Source organism: Thalassophryne amazonica, chromosome 3 (genome assembly GCF_902500255.1).
Source record: "Thalassophryne amazonica chromosome 3, fThaAma1.1, whole genome shotgun sequence".
In the NCBI taxonomy this organism is placed as follows: domain Eukaryota; kingdom Metazoa; phylum Chordata; class Actinopteri; order Batrachoidiformes; family Batrachoididae; genus Thalassophryne; species Thalassophryne amazonica.
The window spans coordinates 114577614-114596392 of NC_047105.1; the positions used below are offsets into that span (position 1 = coordinate 114577614).

Here is an 18779-nt window from a genome sequence, read left to right on the forward strand (position 1 = left end):
CGTCAGAATTCCTTTGTCTGAGGAGTTGCTGAGAGACTGGCGCTTTGTTTGATCAAAATTTTTTCTAAACCTGTGAGACACATCGAAGTGGACACGGTTCGAAAATTAAGCTGGTTTTCAGTGAAAATTTTAACGGCTGATGAGAGATTTTGAGGTGATACTGTCGCTTTAAGGACTTCCCACGGTGAGAGACGTCGCGCAGCGCTCTCAGGCGCCGTCGTCAGCCTGTTTCAAGCTGAAAACCTCCACATTTCAGGCTCTATTGATCCAGGACGTCGTGAGAGAACAGAGAAGTTTCAGAAGAAGTCGGTTTCAGCATTTTATCCGGATATTCCACTGTTAAAGGAGATTTTTTTAATGAAAGACGTGCGGGCGGATTGCAGCGTTGGCTCGCAGCCGCCGCGACGCTCCGCCACAGGAAAAACACCTCTGTTGGAAGCCTTAAGGACAAGTTGGAACATGTCCAGCTGGTAAACAATTTCTCATATACTCACTCCACTGAAAGCCATCAAAAGCTGCCTGGATTTTACAAATGGTTATCAACACGGAGGTGTTTTTCCTGTGCCGCCGCACCGCGTCGGCTGCGTCCCGACGCGCGGACCCGTCCGCATGCCTTTCATTATTAAAATCTCCTTTAACAGTGGAATATCCGGATAAAATGCTGAAACCGACTTCTTCTGAAACTTCTCTGTTCTCTCACGACGTCCTGGATCAATAGAGCCTGAAATGTGGCGGTTTTCAGCTTGAAACAGGCTGACGACGGCGCCTGAGAGCGCTGCGCGACGTCTCGCACCGTGGGAAGTCCTTAAAGCGACAGTATCACCTCAAAATCTCTCATCAGCCGTTAAAATTTTCACTGAAAACCAGCTTAATTTTTCGAACCGTGTCCACTTCGATGTGTCTCACAGGTTTAGAAAAAATTTTGATCAAACAAAGCGCCAGTCTCTCAGCAACTTCTCAGACAAAGGAATTCCGACGAGGGGCTGGACGACTCCTCCCACAAGGAGTGCTCACAGGCGAATGACGTCACCGACAGGCATGGAAAAACTCACGCATGCGCACGAGGGTTCAAGCATGTCTGATGTAAAAACATATGAATGAAATCCATATAGTTTTTGAAAAAAATAAAAAGGACCTATACTTTATGGACAGCCCTCGTATATATATATATATGTACGTGGTCTATTAGAAAAGAAACCGACCTTTTTATTTTTTTCAAAAACTATATGGATTTGAATCACGTGCGATTACATCAGACAAGCTTGAACCCTCGTGGGCATGCGTGAGTTTTTTCACGCCTGTCTGTTGCGTCATTCGCCTGTGGGTAGGCTTTGAGTGATTCAAATCCATATAGTTTTAGAAAAAATAATAAGGTCAGATACTTTTCTAATAGACCTTGTGTGTGTGTGTGTGTGTATATATATATATATATATATATATATATATATATATATATATATATATATATATATATATATATATATATATATATATATATATATATGTATATATATATATATATGTATATATGTTCTGGAATTGCCCAGGCAATGTCAGATCTACCAAACATCAATCTTTGGGGTGAAGGTCATATCTGTTTGTCTTGTCCGCCCAGGCCCTTCTGCTGATTTCTACTAAACTTGGTATGTCAGTGAAGGTTGGCCCCAGACTTGCTTTTTAAATAATTCATTCTGGCAACGGTTGTGGTCAAAGAATTTGATTTTCAACTTGATTTGACCAAATTTGACACACAATTAGGCTGATTCCAGGACTGTCCTGGCAAGGCCAGCCAAAGGGTAATCTTTTGGGTGGAGGTAAAAGTCAAGTGTTGCCGTAGCTGTTGCTGTCTTCATGCCTACAGGTACTATTACCTCATAATTTAAATTATGTATTTAATGTCTTGTGTGCCAGTCATTCTAACCGGGATTATGCCATTTGATGATCACACTGGGATTCAACACCACCTGCACACAGAGTGATGTGATCCATGGATGTGGTGGAGAAAAACAGACCAGACCCATCGCTTCATATATCTTTGTCAGCAAATATGTCAATAGAAGTTAGTAAAAACATTTCAAACAGCTGCTCTGTTATCAGTCACCAAAAGGAACTATGAGAAAACTGTTGTGATTACCACATTTAAGTAATGAACAGATAAGTAGATAGTAGGGGGGCATAAAGTGAAGAAATCTTTTGGAACTGCTCCAAGGCTGCAAGATAACATTAGTAGCAAATCTTCAGGAAAACATTATGGTCAGGGCTTTTAAACATTTTAATAATGTGCCTCAGGTCTTACTGGAAAGGAAAACTTCTTAGTCAAGCTTGTCTGACCTGAAACTGTCGTTTTCAATCAGCTATTTCAATCAGCTATTTCAAATCCCTTGTTCGTCTTAGCCTCCTTTCATTGAAAGTCAGTATTTGTTGAGTCTGTCAGCTGGTCCACATTCATTACTTTGCATAACTTTGCTCATTTCCATATGCACGGATGTTCAATCAGCTTTCCCAATTAGAGTTCACCTCAGTGTGACAGATCCCTGCACTGTGTCATGCCATGGCAACTCTAATAAGAAGTGTGTTGTTGGGAAGTACTTAACGCAGTGCAGGAAATGTACTGTAAATTAAAGTAAAAATTTTGTTGTGGCATGTTTGTCTCATGACACATGGCTCAGAACGGACAAATCATCGTGTAGTACCAGGAAATGCCACACACAGGTGAGTGTGTCATATTTTTTTTATCAACACATACATGTAACTGGCAACGCCCACAAAACCTTCACTGTCTTCTTACAACCCCAATTCCAGTGAAGTTGGGACATTGTGTAAAATGTAAATAAAAACAGAATACAATGATTTGCAAATCCTCTTCACCCTATATTCTATTGAATACACCACAAAGACAAGATATTTAATGTTCAAACTGATAAGCTTTAAGTCTATCAGTTTAATCGTTAAATATCTTGTTTTTATGGTGTATTCAATTGAACAGAGGTTGAAGAGAATTTGCACATCATCGTATTCTGTTTTTATTTACATTTTACACAACGTCCCAACTTCATTGGAATTGGGGTTGTAGATACATTCCTTGTTCATAAAAAATCAACAATACATTAATTTAATATATTTTATTTTTTTATGACACGGTGGAGACTTTTAAATCAAGACTGAAGACCCACTTATCATTAATTTAATTTGCTTGTGTTTGCTTTGTAATTTCTTTTTATTCTACTGTGTTTTATCTTTTTATTGTGCTTTTCTTGCTTTTATTTTTGATTTTAAATTAATTTGTGTTGTTATGAATTGTATGAAGCGCCTTGGGGTGACTTTGTCGTGAGTTGGCGCTATATAAATTAATAAATTGAATTGAATTGAAATTGTATTTCAAACAAGAAGTAATACATATAAAATAAATATTCAGCAACATGAATTAACTTTTTTGTCCAAAAAGGAGTAGGAAGAAGTCATGTGCTTATCTAGTCCTGCCCTGATCCTATACTAAAACAACAATAATCACACAATTGCAAAATTCAGTCAGACCTCCAGAATTCATCCACCACTAAATCACTGTAATACTTTTCTCACTTTATCAACCAGCACTTTATTAATGGCCCATAACACGTAGCACGAAGTTTGGCGAATGAGGCCGAAAAAGGCCAAAAAAACCTAAATTGGGGAACCTCAAAAAATTCCAGCCGCTGTTGGGAGGGACAGATGGATAGACAGTTGTGTACAGATGCCGTATGATCCTGCGGCAGTGGTTTCGCACATGCTCGTGTACACACGCATGAACACAGTGTGACCACGTGAGAGGTGTGATGCCAAATCGCACTCACACAGCAGCGGAAGCAATTAAATGTTGTACAAATGTACAAAAATCAAAGAAAAGGTGTAAGGACCAAATAATGAGAGAGCACAGAACATCATAAGAACAATGAATCTACTGTTTAAATGTAAGACAATCATGTTACTAGTAATGATGTGTAATTGGTACCTGATGACTTGATATGTTTATGTGTGTGTGTGTATGTGTGGGAGGGGACACGCATGCCATTCTGTTGCCTGGAAGGTGACATGACACACACACACCATTCATGTTGCTGGGGGTGGGGAATGACACACTTGCACGTCATTTGTGGTGCTTGTGGGCTGACACCACATACTGACCACACTTTGAAACCTCAGTAGGGTGAATAGGACAACAATTAACTCAAATCAAGGCACAAAGTCTCCGGGCTCTAAAAATGTGCTTACGGAGAATTCGAAGGGAGAAAGAAAATGTTTTGCTGCAACATGACAATGCTAGGCCAAACACTTCTCATAGCACCATAAAGAGTTAAGGAAGATGAAACTCAACAGGTGCAGGTTTTCTTTGCAAACACATATTCAGCCAGGTAATTTCACTGATTAATATCACTTTGAGCAGATGGAATCAGTTAATCAGTGAAATCCCTTGGTGGAGTGGCTGGTTGCAAAGAAAACCTGCACCCTCTCGGCCCCTTCTGGTAGGAGTTGAATACCCCTGCATTACCGCATCCACCATACACTCCAGACTTGGCACCATGTGATTTCCATTTTTTCCCTAAAATGAAGGAAGAACGTCGTGGAACTCACCATGACTCCAATGTTGAAATTCAGACGGCAGTCAGGAACTCGTGGTGGAAACAGAAAGTGGCGTTGTTCTATGACAGCTTCACTAAACATGTTCGTCATTGGCAGAAATTTATTCAGCTAACTGGTGCCTTTTTGGAAAGTGAAGGTATGTAATTACTGTAAAGTGCACATTCTATGGAAATTTTTTTGTTTCGTTCCCTAAAACATTCCCATCGAGTCACAAGGAATTTTCTTGGAGGCATTACTTTTCATTCAGCCCTCATATATATAAGATTTCATTCTTCTGCAAGAAGCCATCCAAGCAACGTCTTTTTAAGGGACGTCCCAACTTATTTCAGCAAGACGATGCCAAGCCACATTCTGCACGTGTTACAACACTGTGGTTCCGTAGTAAAAAAATGTGGGCACTAGACTGGCCTGCCTGCAGTCCAGACCTGTCGCCCATTGAAAATGTGTGGCGCATTATGAAGCGCAAGATATGACAATGGAGACCCCGGACTGTTGAACAACTGAAGTTGTACATCAAGCAAGAATGGGAAAAAATTCCACCTACTGTCAGCGATTGGGCCAGGTCAGGGCACTGAGCCCTTATTTTTCCCCTTTTTATGGTTTCCCGTTTGCTGCGGCTTTGATTTATTAGTAATTATTTTCATCATGTTTTATTCTGTCTTGTTTTTCTTGTCACTTGGTTCTTGTTTTGATTCACTAGTTATATTATTTTCATCTTATGGTTATTCTCAGTTCTGTTTGCTTTGTCACTTTCTTTCCTTGTTACGTTAATACTTTGGCCATGTCTCAGTTCCATTCTATCAGTCTGTGTTTTCATGGGTTATCATTTAGTTATCGTTTGCCTATTTTTGCTGTTCTCATTTCTGTTTGCACTTTGTCAGGAGTTTGTCTGCCAGTTCCAGTTTAGTTTTGTCATGGTGTTTAATTTCTTATTATTCTCTGAGCTGTGTTATCTAGTTTATCTCTGGTCTGCTTTTCTGTCCTGTTAAGTCTCTCGCCAGTTCATGTTTAGTCCAGTTCTCATGTTCATGTCTGATTCCTGTTCAGTAATATTATATTCAATTGTAGCTTTGTACTTATTTCTGTTTCACTCCACATCCTGCACCTGCATTCCTGTCTTCATCTCTCACAGCCAGTTGATTAAGTTCTCTATGCACCTGCCATGTATCCCTGTCTCTCACTTTAACTCTGTCTGCTTTGTGTTTTCATTTAGTCACCCTCTTGACACCTGTTCACAAATCTTTGTCTTTTCTTCACTCCACCTTGTGTTGTCCTCCCTCACTGTCTTGCACAATGTAGTATCTTCGTTCACTAGCCACGCCCCTTCTTGATTGTTCCTCAGGTGCACCTTGTTAACACGTGTCTTATTCAATCTCCACCCAGCCACCACACCCTTGCTCGTTTGTTGTCTTTGCACGCTTACCAGCTCTGTTTCTAGTCCTGTTTTTGATTCGCTGTGTATCCAGACCCTGCTTTGTGTTTTTTGACTGCGCCTTTTGCCTTGCCCATGATGTCTGTGTCTGCTCGTGCCATTGAACCCTGATTGCCCATGACTGCGTTTTTGCCTGACCCTGTTTGCGCTTCTGTCTCGCCAACTGATCACCTGTGTACTGAACCAGAGCCTGTATTAAAGACCATGATTTCTTCAACATCCACACCTAGTCAGAGAGTTTGCATTTTGGGTCCTGACAATTCAGGTGCCTGCCACCTGCCCATCCTGACACCTACAAAGCTTCAAGAATTAGTGTCCTCAGTTCCCAAATGCTTATTGAGTGTTGTTAGAAAGAAAGGTGATGTAACACAGTGGTAAACATACCACTGTCCCAGCTTTTTTGAAATGTGTTGCAGGCATCCATTTCAAAATGAGCAAATATTTGCACAAAAACAATAAAGTTTATCAGTTTGAACATTAAATATCTTGTCTTTGTGCTGTATTCAATTGAATATAGGTTGAAGAGGATTTGCAAATCACTGCATTCTGTTTTATTTACATTTTACACAATGTCCCAACTTCATTGGAATTGGGGATGTAATATTTAATTCCTGTTATAAAGAGCGGACAGTACAAGTAGCATCCTCCTGTTCCTCTGTAAATAACCCATGGTGATGGACATCAGCACGCTAACGGACTGACATGAATGAAGCCGTGCGCTCATATCATGTCCACATCAGCCGATGCTGTGTGTCCAGGTGTCCAATGATGAGCGCGCCAAAGGACACTGCATCATATGAACCATAACTCATGTGGTGGACGTGATAGTCAGATTGCCAGCTAAGTGTTCATGTGATCAGACGGATCTTTTCACATGGGGCAGCCTACGTGATTATTTGTGCGCTGACGTGCTCACCACTGCTCACGTTGCGAAGGCAACATGTCTTTTGGTGTATTTCTATGTGAGGACAGCATGCCGATGCATGCGCCTCATGTTGCAGCGTTGTGATGTGATATCCTGCATAGCATGATATGTGTTCTCCAGCTGTGACTTGTGAGGACACAGGTCTCAACAGCTGCTGCTCACAGCGACACGCCCACCTCTGCGAACCAACTCACAGCTCACAGAAAAAAAGTCTCACTCGCTGTTCCTTTGTTCTGTTATTTATTTTATGTATTTGTTATGAAAATACTGTATGTATGTAGCTGTTGTTGTATTTATTTATTTGTCCTGCATCTGTCTGTTCTCTGTTTATGTAACACCTCATGTGCACTGTCAGTTCCAGCTGACAGTGAGTCGCTGGCCGGCAATGAGCTAAAACGCCCCGTGTGTCCACACCGCTTTGAGCAAAGCAATCACACATGAATGAGTTCACGCCTTTCCCCTTATCGTATGTTTTTATTTATTTTCCACTCTTTCTGTCTGTCATATGGATGACAGTTTACATGGTGGGACGTTCATTAGGCTAGCCAGCCGACTCACAACAAAGTTCACACCACGCCGTGCACGCTCAGACATGGTTGGCCAGTCCTCATGTGATCTTGTCTGTATGTAATTATCAGAATGCCATGAGAGCATGAGAGCCCGTCCACACTTGTGCATTGCGTGGAGTGTTTTTCATGTTGTTCATGGCATGATATGTGTTCTCCAGCTGAGTTGTGAATACACAGCGGTCAGCTGCTCCAGCTGGACATGTCAGCCATCAAAATGCGCACTGCGCTGGACAGTGATCACACTCCGCTCAACCTCAGCCGCAGTTTACAATGTTGGACCATGGTGTTGTGGGGGGGACACGCCTCACACGATTTGACTTGTGGGGGGGCACACTTGCATGACATTTATGTTGCTTCATAACGGCTCACACATGGGGCACTTAGACAATGTGGGGCCATTCGTACAGCCAGCTCGAATGTGATCGCCTGCACTCTACTCTCGTGCCGGGCTGCGTGAACAGCCCCGTGAGTGGTGTTGGATGTTTGTGGGTGGCACTTGGACAATGGCTGACTCCGACCAAGAGTGAGTCGAATGCCCATTTGTCCGGGATTCGCCAACATTTGGCTGCTGGTGTGAAGGCTACCTTGATCACGGCATTCAGCCACAGTTCAACATGGCCGATGATTTCGTTCAAGTCCATGGCTGCGGCTTGATATGTCCGACCTGCGTCTGACACACTGTGCGAATGCTGTAAACATGATCAGACAGCAGTGCGGACTCATCTTGCCCACTGATGGGTTTCCACGGTGAGCAACACGAGAATGTAGAGTGCATGTGCCCGAATGGTTGTAGCGACTGCTGCATGAGGTGTTCAAGGCAGCTCCGATTGCTCACGAGTAACATATGATTCCTCTTTCATGTGCCAATCTGCTTCAGTCATGTTGTGTGTGAAAGTGCCCTTAGAGGTGGAGCAATACATCATATCATAGGTCTTTTTTTTAAATGAGCATCAAGATACAACTTCAGTTGTTCAACAGTCGTAACAGTCTCCATTGTCGTATCTTGCGCTTCATAATGCACCACACATTTTCAATGGGTGATAGGTCTGGACTGCAGGCAGGCCAGTCTAGTGCCTGCATTTTTTTACTATGAAACCACACTGTTGTAACACGTGCAGAATGTGGCTTGGCATCATCTTGCTGAAATAAGTTGGGATGTCCCTTAAAAAGACGGTGCTTGGATGGCTGCATGTGTTGCTCCAAAACCTGGATGTACCTTTCAGCATTGATGGTGCCATCACAGATGTGTAAGTTGCCCATGCCATGGGCACTAACACACCCCCATACCATCACAGATGCTGGCTTTTGAACTTTGAGCTGGTAACAATCTGGATGGTCTTTTTCCTTTTTTGTCCGGAGGACACGACGTTCATGATTTCCAAAAACAATTTGAAATGTGGACTCATCAGACCACAGCACACTTTTCCACTTTGCGTCTGTCCATTTCAAATGAGCTCGGGCCCAGAGAAGGCGGCGGCATTTCTGGATGTTGTTGATGTATGGCTTTTGCTTTGCATGGTAGTTTTCCTGACATTCTTAGTTGTCTCCCTGCTCCAACACACCTGAATCCAATGAAAGACTCGTTAGCAGACTTTTAATGAGCCTTTTATTGGATTCAGGTGTGTTGGAGCAGGGAGACAACTAAGAGTGTCAGGAATTTGGCTCTCGAGGACCGAACTTGGCCACTGCTGCTTTACACAATGATGTCGGTTTTTAATGCAGTGCCGCCTGAGGGATTGAAGGTCACGGGCATTCAATGTTGGTTTTCAGCCTTGCCGCTTACGTGTAGAAAGTTCTCCAGATTCTCTGAATCTTCTGATTATATTATGGACTATAGATGATGGAATTCCTAAATTCCTTGCAGTTGAATATTGAGAAACATTGTTCTTAAACTGTTGGACTATTTTTTTCACACAGTTGTTCACAAAGTGGTGATCCTCGCCCCATCTTTACTTGTGATTGGCTGAGACTTTTAGGGATGCTCCTTTTATACCCAATAATGGCACTCACAATTAGTGTCCTCAGTTCCCAAGCGCTTATTGAGTGTTGTTAGAAGGAAAGGTGATGCAACACAGTGGTAAACATACCACTGTCCCAGCTTTTTTGAAACATGTTGCAGGCATCCATTTCAAAATCAGCAAATATTTCCACAAAAACAATAAAGTTTATCAGTTTGAACCTTAAATATCTTGTCTTTGTGGTGTATTCAATTGAATATAAGAGGATTTGTAAATCATTGTATTCTGTTTTATTTACATTTCACACAACGTCCCAACTTCATTGGAATTAGGGTTGTAGAAACTGCAGTGGGGTTTTTTTGTTTTTGTTTTTTTACAATGACAGCAGATTCATGAACAGTAACATGATTGTGTTACATCCAAACAGTACATTCATTATTCCTATAATGTTCTGAATCTGTGCTCTTGCATTATTTTGTGCTTGCATATTTTCGTTGATTTATGTACATACTGTATGTCTAGCATCTAATTGCTCCACTGCTGTGGGAGCGCAATGTGGTGTCACACTTTCCACGTGCATGCACTGTGTTCATGCGCGCTCACACGACCGTGCACGACACCATCGCCGCCATATTGTTGGCACCTGTCCGGAATTTTTCGCCATTCCACAAATTTTTTTTATCTGATTTTTGGTTCCTGCTTCGTCACCCAACTTCATCTTATGTGTGAAGGATCCATAATAGATGCATATTGTCTGATAAAAAGATCTATTGGCAGCAATTGCTATGGACAGTTTGATTAAAATAAAAGAATCTAAAACAGAAAATTGACTGTCAGAGAAATGCAGCTGGACAATGTTATTCTGCACGGTCACTCCAATACTACTTAAAAGTGAGCCCCAATAGATACACTAATAAGAAAATATAGCCTGAAGACCGGACTTTGTATTTGTGACTTACATCACAGGAAGTGACACACCGTGAACACGGCTGCCCGTGTCATTCCTGAACATAAACTGTGATGAATCTGAATCTGTTTTTCCATCTTTTCAAGACAGCATAATATTAACAAAAAAACTCTCAGAGGAAGTAATTAAAAGTAATGTGTGCAGGAGACAGAATCCAGCCTCAGAGCATGCACCCACCTTGTTAAAGTAAAGACGATTAAACATAAGCAGCTCCCGTGAAGGAACTATCACTGTGAAGGTGTGAGTGTTAAATTTGGTGGAAATCTGTTAACATGCATGTACACGTTCTATCATTGTTATGCTCCTCAGGAACCACAGTGAGCCTACTGTTATTAGCACAGGAATGCTAATGATAATGCTAAATAAACACTGTACCATTAATAATATGCAAAGAAAATTCATCCCTTACAACAACAGAGTCGCCATGGGAATGGAATGTGGTAAGCAAACAAGAATTATTAAGAGTTCATGGATATTCATGGTTTGCATAAATTGTCATTAATGGTTTGTGGTTAATTACGTCCGCCAAGGACGTAAAAAAATGGCCTGCGTTTATTTGTCTATCTGTCTTTTAGCACGATTACGTCAAAACTACTGCACAAATTTTGATGAAATTTTCACCACAGATAGATATTCGGCAATGGAATACTCCATTAAATTTTGGAGTTGGTCCTGATCCGGATTCTGAATCAAGCTTCACTTTATGCAGGCTTTCAAGGATTACTGTTAGCAGGATTACGTCAAAACTACTGCATGGATTTTAACAAAATTTTCAACACAGATACATATTAGGCCATGGAAGTCTCCATTAAATTTTGGAGGTGATCTGGATCCAGATCCGGATTCTGGATCAAGTTTCACTTTATATAGGCTTTGAAGGATTATGTCAAAACTAATTCATGGATTCTCACCATATTTTCACCACAGATGCATATTCGGCCATGGTAGACTCCATTAAATTTTGGAGATGATCTGGATCCGGATTCTGGATCAGGTTTCACTTTATATAGTCTTTGAAGGATTACGTCAAAAGTACTTTTCGGATTCTCACCAAATTTGCACCACAAATAGATGTCAGGGCATGGAAGACTCCACTGAATTTTGGAGGTGATCTGTATCTGGATTCTATATAAAGATTCACTTTATAGAGCTTTGAAATATTACGTCAAAGCTACTTCACAGATTCTCATCACATTTTCACCACCGATACATATTAGGCTATGGAAGATTCCATTAAATTTTCGAGGTGATCCGAATTCAGATTCTGGATCAAGATTTCACTTTATATATGCTTTGAAGGATTACGTCAAAATAATTTCACAGATTTTGACAAAACTTTCAACACAAATACATATTAAGCTATGGAAGACCATTAAATTTTAGAGGTGATCTGGATCTGGATCCGGATTCTGGATCAAGTTTCACTTTATATAGGCTTTGGAGCATTACGTCAAAACTACTTCATGGATTCCCACCAAAATGTTACCACAGATACATATTAGGCAATGGAAGACTCCATTAAATTTTGGTGGTGATCTGGAACCAGATTATATAGGCTTGAAGGATTACATCAAAATTACTTCACAGATTCTCACCAAATTTTCACCAGGGATACATATTAGGCCATGGAAGACACCACTAAATTTTGGAGGTGATCCGGATCTGTATTCTGGATCAAAATTTCACTTTATATATGCTTTGAAGGAATACGTCAAAACTGCATCACAGATTTTGATTAAATTTTCAACACAGATACATATTAGGCCATGAAAGACACCATAAAATTTTGGCGGTGGTCTTAATCCGGAGTCTGTGTCAAGATTTCACTTTATATCGTCTTTGAAGGATTACGTCAAAACTACTTCATGGATTCTCACCAAATTTGCACCACAGATAGATATTAGGGCATGGAAGACTCCACTGAATGTTGGAGGTGATCAGAAATCTCTGGTTGCTCTTGTTCACAAATTGCAGCAGATCCACATTTTGGGGATCAACAATTTTGTCGATGTAGGTGGCATTAAATACCATAAAATACATGAAAAAGTGAATTATAAACAACCATTAAATGAAATAAGAGTAAACGCTGATCAAAATAACATACAAAACCTCACGTCCCTGCTGTACTACTTCACCTCAGGGGCTTTGGTGTCTCCTATGCCCTCTGAGCTGGTGACAATAATTCGCTAATTTGCGAGAAATCTTTCCACCTGTGTCCACTTCCTCAATACCGCAACTCTGGTAAATCCAACGTTTTGCACTCAGCACCCAGCTTTCCCCCTCGGCTACACCATGAATGGATTCCTGCCCTATGTGCAGCTTGTTTTGTGTCCTCCACCAAAATAGGACCCAGTGTTTGTCGAGATATTTTGCTTTTTAACAGTGGCAGCTCCAGGTGGTTGCTTTTTTTAGTGGGGTGACAGAATTTGTTGTAAATGTACATTTTAAAATGATTTTTTTCATGTCTACTACTACATATTGTTCAAACACACACAACAAGTAGAACTAACAACAGCAGTTGTTTTAAAAAATCAAATCAAACAGTCTCCCTTTCTGATAGCAGACAAGTTAAAATTACAAAATTTGGTAAAACTTACAGGCTGAGCAATATAAATATAGTCAGGAAAGAGGAAAGAGACTTCTCTCCTTTAGGTGTCACAGTTCTCCTCCACTCTTCCTGACAATTGCTGTTCTTCATTTCTAATTTTCACCAGGTTCTGGTTCCCTGACAGAGTTGTTTGTGAATGAATGGATACATTATTGGTGTGAACTTGCTCACTTGTTCCCTGTGCAGTGCACAATATCTCATATCTTTTTACGTAAATTGGGGTGCTGTGAACCAGACCATTCGGATTGTGAGACAGTGAGATTTATCAAGTAGGATTTTGAATATTAAATGCAAATTTTGTGGTTGGATTATTGGATGGCTGTTGAAAACTTTGTCAGACAGTGAAGTCCGAAGTGAACAAGGAAGGTTTGTGACTGAGTGTGATTTGATTGGGATGAGGATCAGCACCTCCAAATCTGACGGCATAGTCCTCTGTTGGAAATGAGTGGATTATCCCCCTCTGACCCAGAATACGAGACATTTGATTTACCATTTGATTTACGCTTCTATCCACACCTATGGTCATGAACTTTGACTAATGACAGACAAAACAAAGTCATGGATACAAGCAACAGAAATAAGATTCCTCTGTTTGGTATCTGAACATACACTTAGGGAAAGTTGAGTGAGAAGCTTGAATATCTGGGAGGGTCTCAGACTAGACCGCTACTTCTTTGCATTGAAAGGAGCCAGATGTGGTGGCTCGGGCATCTGATGAGGATGCCCCCTGATCAGCTCCCTAGGAATGTCATCCGGGCATGTCCCACTGGAATTAGGCCCTGGGGAAGACTCAAGACATGCTGGAGGTATTATATTTCCCAGTTGGCTTGGGAACACCTGAGGATCCCCTTGAAGAGGTAGAAGAATTGGCAGAGGATAGGGAATGCTGCAACCTTCAGTGGGATTATTACCTTTTACTAGAGCCATCTATGCTATGAACAAAAATGGTTAGTCGACTGACTGACTGACTCGCACAGATTTTTCTTTCTCAGTTTCCCCTTCAACAGTTTATCACAACTTTTCATTAACAAGATGTTTTCTCTCCTGCAGAACTCCAAACCAGAGAACCCAAACTGTGTGGGCATTGAGGGTGTATTAGAGGCTTATTTCTACAGTCTGAGAACTGTTCAGCTGTATGGCCCAACCAACTTTGCACCTGTCATCAACCAAGTGGCCCGGTGAGATTCACACGTACTTCCTTCCTCATACAATACCATAAAATATAACTTCAACCTCATAGAGTGGGGGAAATAAGTATTTGATCCACTGTCAATTTTGCAGGTTTTTCCACCTACAAAGAATGGAGAGGTCTGTAATTTTTATTGTAGGTACACTTCAACTGTGAGAGACAGAATCTTAAAAAAAAAAAATAATAAAAAAAAAATCCAGAAAATCACATTGTATGATTTTTAAATAATTAATTTGCATTTGATGGCATGAAATAAGTATTTGATCCCCTAGAAAAACAGACCTTAACAATTGGTACAGAAACATTTGTGTGCCATTACAGAGGTCAGATGTTTTCTGTGGTTCTTGGCCAAGTTTTCACACACTGCAACAGGGATTTTGGGCCACTCAGCTCCCTCAAAAGATTTTCTACTGAGTTCAGGTCTGGAGACTGGCTCGGCTACTCCACGACTTTGAAATGCTTCTTATGGAGCCACTCCTTAGTTGCCCTGGCTGTGTGTTTGGGGTCATTGTCATGCTGGAAGACCCAGCCATGACCCATCTTCAATGCTCTGACTGAGGGAAGGAGGTTGTTTGTCAAAATCTCGCAATACATGACCCCATCCATCCTCCCTTCAATACAGTGCAGTCGTCCTGTCCTCTTTGCAGAAGAGCACCCCCAGAGTATGATGTTTCCACCCCCATGCTTCACAGTTGGGATGGTTTTCTTGGGGTTGTTCTCATCCTCCAAACACGACGAGTGGAGGTGATTCCCAAAAGCTCTATTTTGGTCTCATCTGACCACATGACCTTCTCCCATGCCTCCTCTGAATCATCCAGATGGTCACTCGTGAACTTCAAATGGGTCTGGACATGTGCTGGCTTGATCAGGGGGACCTTGCTGCCCTGCAGGATTATAACCATGATGGCATCGTGTGTTACTAATGTAATCTTTATGACTGTGGTCCCAGCTCTCTTCAGGTCATTGACCAAGTCCTCCTGTGTAGTTCTGAGTTCTCTGAGTCATCCTTACCCCACAAAGTGAGATCTTGCATGGAATCCCAGACCGAGGGAGATTGACAGTCATCTTGTGTTTCTTCCACTTTCTAATAAATAATCATAACAGTTGTTGTCTTCTCACCAAGCTGCTTGCCTATTGTCCTGTAGCCCATCCCAGGCTTGTGCAGGTCTACAGTTTTGTCCCTGGTGTCCTTAGACAGCTCTTTGGTCTTGGCCATGGTGGATAGATTGGAGTGTGATTGATTGTCTTTTATAGAGGTAACAAGTTCAAACAGGTGCAGTTAATACAGGTAAAGAGTGCAGAATAGGAGGGTTCTTAAAGAAAAATTAACAGGTCTGTGAGAGCCAGAATTCTTGCTGGTTGGTAGGAGATCAAATAAATACTTATTTCATGCAATAAAATGCAAATTAATTATTTAAAAATCATACAATGTGATTTTCTGGATTTTTTTTTTTTTTTTTTTAGATTCTGTCTCACAGTTGAAGTGTACGTACAAAAAAAAATACAGACGGCTACATTCTCTGTCAGTGGGAAAACCTGCAAATTGATAGTGGATCAAATACATAACACATGCCCACGCTCATTATTTATATATCAATCACACACAAACTGTTCAAATTTCTACTCGTCAAATGTCAAATTTCCCCAACCAATAACATTGGGTCATGTATCTTGTGCCAATGTGTAAAGCTGGCTGTTTCTATTTGCATGTTATGAATGCATTCATAGAAAGCATCTGTCATGAGTATTTGGCAAAACAGATGAGAGACAACAAGCAGGTTTAGTTTTCTACTTCTTACTAACACTGCTTGTTCTCACTATTGCTGTCATACAACTCATACATACTGCTTTTGTGTACCTTTGTAAGATCCTTGTCATGCCCTGAAAAGGAGATCCACTGCTATGTTTCTTGGAGTAGTTCACATTTTGGTGCGTCAGGAAGGGTATCTGATGTAAACTTGTGCCAGTTCATCTTGCAGATCAACCTCGGATTTGCTGTGGCGACCCCAAGTGCAAAACAAGGGAGCAGCCAAAGGGAATTACTTACTAAACAGAAAAGCATTGAATTATACGTGGAGAAAAGATGGCATTTATGTAATTGCACAGTGAAAATAAAACACAATGGTGCAAAAGTTAAAGTAACGTTCATGCCACTTGAAAGTCCTTTCAGGTTGTTCCACCTGCTGAAACGACTGAGGTAAATCTACAACCCCAATTCCAGTGAAGTTGGGGTGTTGTGTAAAATGTAAATAAAAACAGAATACAATGATTTGCAAATCCTCTTCAACCTATATTCAATTGAAATAACCACAAAGACAAGATATTTAATGTTCAAACTGATAAACTATTGTTTTGTGCAAATATTTGCTAATTTTGAAATGGATGCCTGCAACACATTTCAAAAAAGCTGGGACTGTGGCATGTTTACCACTGTGTCACATCACTTTTCTTTCTAACAACACTCAATAAGCATTTGGGAACTGAGAACACCAATTGTGAGTGTCATGATTGGTATAAAAGGAGCATCCCCAAAAGTCTCAGCTGTTCACAAGCACAGATGAGACGAGGATCACCACTTTGTGAACAACTGCATGAAAAAATAGTCCAACAGTTTAAGAACAATGTTTCTCAGTGTTCAATTGCAAGGAATTTAGGGATTCCATCATCTACAGGCCATGATATAATCAGAAGATTCAGAGAATCTGGAGAACTTTCTACGCGTAAGCGACATGGCCGAAATCCAACATTGAATGCCCATAACCTTCGATCCCTCAAGCGGCGCTGCATTAAAAACTGACATCATTGGGTAAAGGAACATATTGTGGGCTCAGGAACACTTCAGAAAACCATTGTTAGTTAACACAGTTCATCGCTACATCTACAAGTGCAAGTTAAAACTCTGCCATGCAAAGCGAAAGCATAACATCAACAACCATCCAGAGATGCCGCCGCCTTCTCTGGGCCAGAGCTCATTTGAAATGGACAGATGCACAGTGGAAAGTGTGCTGTTGTCTGATGAATCCACATTTCCAACACCAATTTACACGTTACAAATATGAAATGTGCATTTGTGGATATCTGAACACATTTGCAAATCAATGATTATTTGTAGATCATTTCCAACACTTTTCAGCCTTAATGTACAGGTTCATTTTTCAACACTTGCTGCAGAACCATTCTGATGTGCTGAATGTGGGTTTCCTCATTCGGAAAGAAAATCAGGATATCATCTAGGTAGACAAAAACAAACTTGTTTAATACATCACGCAGAACAGTTAAAAAAAAAAAAAAAAACAGGCCCTGGAATACTGCAGGCGCAGTTGTTAACCCAAATGGCATGACCAAATATTCATAATCACCAGAAGGCGTGTTAAACACCATTTTCCATTCATCACCTTCACTAATTCTAACCAGCTGGTAAGCATTTCTCAATTTCACCTTTGTGAATATTGTCGCCCCCCTCCAGTAACTCAAAGGCAGAAGTAATCAATGGGAGCGGGTACCAATTTTTTATACTTATGTCATACAGTCCCCTGTCGTCAATACAAGGGTGAAGAGACTTGTCCTTCTTTTCTACAAAAAAGAAGTCAGCCCTGGTTGGTGATGAGGACTGACGAATGGATGTATTCATCCATAGCTTGATGTTCTGGAGCGGATAAAGAATACAACTTGTTTCGAGGTGGAGTGGAACCGGGTAATACGTCAATAGCACAGTCTCCGCTGCAGTGTGGTGGCAAAGATTTAGCCTTTGTCTTGCTAAATACCTGAGCCAAATCATGGTAGTAGGTGGGAACAGCGCTGAGGTCCTGACTGATGACGACCGTGGATACATTTTTCATCAGGGAACAGGTGCTGTGACAATTGGGACCCCAGGAGCTTATTTGTCCACTGACACAGTCAAAAATTGGGAATGTGTTGACCAGTGTTGCCACAGTTACTTTGACAAAGTAATGCAATTACTGATTACTCTTTGAAAAGGTAACTTAGTTACTTTACTGATTACCCAATTGTAAAAGTAACTAAGTTAGATTACTACTTACTTTTTTAGTTACTTTCCCCAGCTGCTGACAACAACCCTCTGCCACCTCAACATGACTATAGTTGTTTTGCCAAAACTCACTTTATAATCACCCTTTCTTGACTTCAATAAAAATAAATACTTGTTTTATAAAAAGTAAAATAAAGACCTCTTTCTTGACCTCATTTAACTGTTGTCAGCACTGTAACAGTAAAACTTGCAATTTCTAACCTACATTGTTTATAAATGTAACTATTAAATTCTTTTTAACATTTTTCTAACATTTAAATTCTCTCTAAACATTTGACTTTTCGAAATTCTTATTATAAGTAGTATTAGTAGTTGTAGTAAAAAAAAGGCTTTAAAACTGCACCTTCAATCTAGGGGTGTTGTGAGGGGATCACATCCCTGCCCCACGGCCCCATTCCATCTAGATTCGCCCCTGCTTTGGCGTTTGAGCACAAAGAATGGATAGCATTTATTTATGCAGAAAATA

The 18779-nt window shown here is 40.8% G+C and overlaps 1 protein-coding gene across 1 annotated transcript in view; it reads left to right on the plus strand.

The window, feature by feature from the left end:
- The window catches only part of LOC117507463 (copine-9-like), an 863862-nt gene that overhangs the window by 758362 nt on the left and 86721 nt on the right, over positions 1-18779 (plus strand). Inside the window, exon 17 of the mRNA XM_034167340.1 lies at positions 14127-14254. Coding sequence (XP_034023231.1) covers positions 14127-14254 — 128 coding nt within the window. The remainder of the gene's footprint in view (positions 1-14126; positions 14255-18779) is intronic.